At 67.6% G+C, this 4,953-nt stretch overlaps 1 protein-coding gene and 1 non-coding gene across 2 annotated transcripts; both read right to left on the bottom strand.

The window, feature by feature from the left end:
* Window positions 1-238: 238 nt before the first annotated feature.
* Window positions 239-311, bottom strand: H696_03661. Its single transcript has one exon. It is a non-coding gene; the product is annotated as a tRNA-Ala (tRNA).
* Window positions 312-3,674: 3,363 nt separating this feature from the next.
* H696_03660 (hypothetical protein) lies at window positions 3,675-4,343 on the bottom strand (the record flags this gene model as incomplete). The annotated part of the gene is made up of 2 exons (XM_009497533.1): window positions 3,675-4,099; window positions 4,328-4,343. The coding sequence occupies 2 exons, from the start codon at window positions 4,341-4,343 to the stop codon at window positions 3,675-3,677; spliced, it is 441 nt and encodes a 146-aa protein (XP_009495808.1).
* Window positions 4,344-4,953: the final 610 nt, after the last annotated feature.

Here is a 4,953-nt window from a genome sequence, read left to right as displayed (position 1 = left end):
CCCCCCCCCCTTCGTGCTCCCTCAGCCGAGACTTCGCCTGTCCCGCCCCGTTGCTCCTTCCGCCTTGTCTGGCTCCCGGGAACTCCGACGCACAGCGTCGTCGCCCCACGCGACAGGCAGGCATCCCCCCTCCAAGGATACCCCTCACTTGATTCTGCGCCCCCTATTACGCGAATGATCGAGGATCTCGCCGCAAGGCCATTTGTCGGCCGCCCAGCTAAAAGGAGAATCAAAACCATGGAGGCGGAGGGTATCGATCCCCCTGCCTGCCGCATGCTAAGCGGCCGCTCTACCATTTGAGCTACGCCCCCGGTGGAGACAGATGCTGGCGGGGCCTATTTTTTCGGGACAGAAATGCCCCCCCACCAACGCATGTGGCCCCACCTCGCTCGAGGCCAACAACGCCCTCGTACAACGAGCTCCGGCCCGGGCTGCTGCCGTGTGCACACCGGTCAAGCCTAGGTCCCGGGAGTGAGGCTTGGCGCAAGGCACCAGCTTGGTCAGCTACCCGGTTAGCGGCCTCTTGGGGCAGCAAGAGAGGGAACATGCCAACCGGGGGGTCCCGCGGTCGTCTGCTTCCAGACGTGTCAGTTACTCGTCTTAAAGGCAACTTAACGGCAAGCTAAAATGAAAGAAACTCGGCAGGAGTTCCAGAGGGGAAGCCTTGGAACGGATGTTCTTCGGCCTATCTGCTGCCCCCCGGCTGCACTTTCGAATACTCTTCGCGACCCACAGCAGGCAAAGGCCTTCGGTCTCGGGAGGTCCCCAACGGGAGCCCCGCATTTCCAGCTTCGGGCACGGTCGAGGGGGGGGACTCCGAGAACCCGCGATTGGGCCCGCCGACCCGTCTCGCTCCATCCTCGGTTAAGCGCCGATGTCGCTCAACTGAGGAGGGTGCCCGGCTGTTGTCCCCCGATATTCCTCTGTGAGGAATGCCGTTCAGGGATGATGGCCATTCTCGAGGTATAACAATGATGGTGGTGTTCTCACGTGTGGAATTGAACTGTTATCACATGAAATCCCTGTGCAGTGTGTTGATGGCGTGTGCCTTCATGTGATGCCTATTGGGGGCGCACTCGTGGCGCTTCGGGTTAACCCTGCGGGTCTCGCATTCCCTCGCGTGCGGACAACACCGCCCCCACACGTCGGGGGGGGGCGAGGCGGGCCGGGGCGCCGACTAGACGCGGGCACAGACACGAACCCGGCCGGGCTGGCTCGCCGCCCTCTTGGCGCGGATCACTGCAGGAGCCTGGGGCCGAGGGGCAGTGGTTGGCCACAGGTCGCGCCCGTTTCGAGCACCGGCGTGCCAGGGGAAGCATTGACACGCCGTGGGGGGCCTTTCTCAGAGGGTGTTTTCGGAGGATCTCTCTCCAAGGAAGTCCCCACCCGGGGGGCCGGTGCTCGGCGGCGAAAGGGGCCTGTATATTTCTCCCAACAAAAAAAGGACAATAAACCTCGGTCAGCCGGACTGTCGGCATACACACCGGGTCCCGGTGGCCAGACCGCGCTGTGATGGAGGAGCGCCGGGCGCACCCCGGGCCAGAATATATGCCCGCTCTCAAAAAGGGACAACCCTCACCAAAGAAAGCCTGCCTGCCCGCCGGGGGCCGAGAGGATGATGTGTGCGCTCTAGGGGGGTGTATTTTTATTTCCTACTGCTACTATTCTTTCGGATGCGAAGCGCGCCGGGTGCGTGTGCGCGCGCTGGTGCAAAGCGCTGACACAGACATACACATTGTGCACGTTGCTCCCTGCCTCCCCCCCCCCACGCCTTACCCCCGACCGGCGGGGGGCGCGGGGCGGGGGTGGTGACGCGGGCACAAACTGGGCGTGGCCGGCGCCGCACGAACCGGCCTACGCTCTCGGACGGTCCCGGAAGCGCGAGGGCGGGTGGACGCGTGCGTATGTGTGTGTGTGTGTGTGGGGGGGGGGGGGGGAGGGGCGCAATTATCCCTCTGTCTCTCTGTGTTGCCTAGAGCGCGTTATAACGGAGGCTGGGAGAAACTCCCAGGCATCAGTGGGCCAAAACTGTGACAGATGCCTGGGTGCGCTATCCGTTCTCCCGCCGCCCGGCCTGGGGGGCTCTCTGGTATGTCGACCACTTGACGGTGTGTCGAAAGGCGGGCCGGCTGGCCGGCGGGCGGGCGCGCCATGACTGGGCGGCCGGTGGGCATTTGGGGGCTTTTCGTCCCGAGTGCGGCCCGCGGAAGAGAGCCCCAGCCCATGAGCTGGAGTTTCTCCTTGGAGAGAGGGCGGTGCCGCCTGCGTCGCAGCATGTGCTTCTGCCCTTCGGTCCCCCGTCGCGTCGCCGACGCCGGCGCCAGGGGCGGGGCCAGGGTGCTCCCAGATGAGTCGCATGCGTGTGCGGGACAAGTGTGTACTCACACATGCACTGTGACATGCGCATGCCCCGCCCGGGGCCAGCCCCTAGAGCTGCCCGCTCTCGGGCGCGATGTGTTTGGAGGGAACGGTCCTCGCTCTTTCTCCGTCCTTCTCTTCCTCTCTGCGTGTCTCGTGTGGTTGGGGGAAAATGGGGAGCCGGGCAGGGGCGAACTGTGGCTGACGGCTTTTTTTTTGGTTTTTCTTACGTTCTCTCGCTGGCGCTCTGGGTCCCCCTCTGTGGGGCGCGCGCGGCCGTGGAAAAAAAGGGACGAAGAATGGTCGCCGGGTGCCGCCAGAGAAATGGCTCACAGGGGCTCTGCTGGCCCTCTCGGCGATGTTAGATCGGAAGAGCACACGAAATGGGGAGCCGGGCAGGGGCGAACTGTGGCTGACGGCTTTTTTTTTGGTTTTTCTTACGTTCTCTCGCTGGCGCTCTGGGTCCCCCTCTGTGGGGCGCGCGCGGCCGTGGAAAAAAAGGGACGAAGAATGGTCGCCGGGTGCCGCCAGAGAAATGGCTCACAGGGGCTCTGCTGGCCCTCTCGGCGATGTTCGACAGCGCGACCGCGTCTCGCCCCTCCGCGCGCCCGGGGGGGGGGGGGGGGGGGGGGCGGGGGGGGGGGGGGGGGGGGGGGGGGGGGGGGGGGGGGGGGGGGGGGGGGGGCGGGGGGGATGGGCGACTGGGCCTCCCGCGCGCGCGCGCGCGCTGTCTGTCCGCAGGTGCAGCGCATGCACCCGTGGCGTCGGCCTCGAGACAGGGGCCGGGCCGGCTAGGTCAGGCGTCATGGTGTGAAGGATGGCCTCGGTGCGTGCACGCCGGCGCGCCTCCAGCCGCGGTTCCGGACTGCGTGCGGCTGCGATTGGGCGGCGCGGGTGCGCTCTCCGAGGCGAAAGGGGGCGGCGCGCATGGCGGGCCAGCGCGCCGGCCCGCGCGGGGGAGGGCTGGGCCTCGGGCGGCGACGCACATCCCCCGTGGGCAGAGTGCAAAGTGCGCCGGGCCGGGGGCCAAAAGTCGGCCGAGCCGAGGCAGGACCCGGGGGACGCCGGTCGTCGGAGCATGCACTGTGCAGCTTTCGACATACGCCGCCGCCCCGGTGCCGGAGGGGGTGTTCGCCTTCGCAGGCCGCCGGAGGGTGGACCGTGGGCGGGGCGTGAGCCCCTGGTATCGGCTCTCGAAGTGGACCCCTCTCTCCCTGCCTCGGTGCGCCTGCCGGCCCGATGCCGCGTGCGTGCGTACGTGCACGCCGGCGGGCGGGCGGGCCGTGCGCGGTACTAATTGTCGCGTGCCGGGCGGATCACTTTTTGCGGGCGTCGCTTCGAATGGTGCTCATGACCACGTCCATCATCAGCCCGCCGACGGCCTGGGCCACTTGGCTCGGCAGGTCAAGCTGCCCCTCCTGAACGGAGATAGTGCCGCGCCTGCGGGCATGATAAGCTCCCCCCGCCGCGCTCCAGTGGGCATTGGCATAGGGGGCGCCGGTGCCGGTGGCAGCCCCGCCGCCGAAGCCCCCGGCCGCGGCCGGCGGCTTCTGGTGGATGGTGGCCTCCAGGTGCGGCTTCAGAGCCTGGTACCGGCCGGCAGGCGAGTAGTCGCCGTTGAAGTTCGGGATCTGCGGCAGGCCCTTGTGAGCCATGCGCGCGGTGTACTGCCGGTAGTGGGTGAACTGGCGCAGGGGAGCCGGCGCAATCCGGAAGAGGGAACGGAACAGGCCCAGGATGGCTGTGCCGCCGGGGTGCCATCACCCGGAAGAAGTGTCCAAGGGAGGGGGGGGGGGGAGCCGGGGTAACAAGCCGGGTGTCAGTCCGGGGCACATGGGGCCGGTGTGTGTGTGTGTCTGTGTGCAATGCTTGTCCAATGCCCTTTCCAGGGGGCAATCGCGTGCCGCGTAGCGGGACGCGGCGCGCGAAAAGTGCCTGACAGGCTGGAGTTCGCCCAGGGCGCGCGCACTCCGCCCCACGGTCATCCTCGGGGTGTCTGCCCCGAGGGCGCGCGCGCGCGCGCCAGGCAACAGGGCCGCGCCTGCCACATGCAGAGGAAACACACGACACACTGGGACCAACGGAAAAGCCCGGCTGCACCACGCACCAATTCCATAGACCGCGTGAATCGACGAGCGGAAGCGCCCGAGGCCGAACTTCTCAGCCACCCGACTGGGCAGAGTCAGGGCTTTTTTTTTTCGCACACCCGCATGCCAAAGCAGAACCCACCCGAGGGACGGGGTCGAGGGAAGCACCGATGGGATGAGACGGTGTGTTAGTCTCGTTGACCTGCCGGGGGACCCTTGTCGCGTGTGCTTCCAAATACGCCGAATACTCCCCCTCCCGCTCGGCTCCCGCTCGCCCTGGGGGCGAAGGGCAGGGGCCGTGTATTGCGCGCCTTCGGTCGTGAACCTACCCCCCTCAGGATGGAACTGTTTCACGTCGGTGGGCGGCTATTCGCCGGTCTCAGTATGCCTGGCAGGACGCGGGCACGCGACGTTTCCGAGCTGCCCCCGCCCCGCCCTCCGTGCCCCCGAGGCAACCTCCCGGCGGCCCCCGGCGGCCGGGCCCGCCCCCCCCCCCCCCCCCCCGTCT

Source organism: Fonticula alba, assembly GCF_000388065.1.
Source record: "Fonticula alba strain ATCC 38817 unplaced genomic scaffold supercont2.5, whole genome shotgun sequence".
Taxonomy (NCBI): domain Eukaryota; order Rotosphaerida; family Fonticulaceae; genus Fonticula; species Fonticula alba.
Note: the sequence above shows the minus strand (reverse complement) of the source record. Positions and strands in the feature narration are given on the sequence as shown.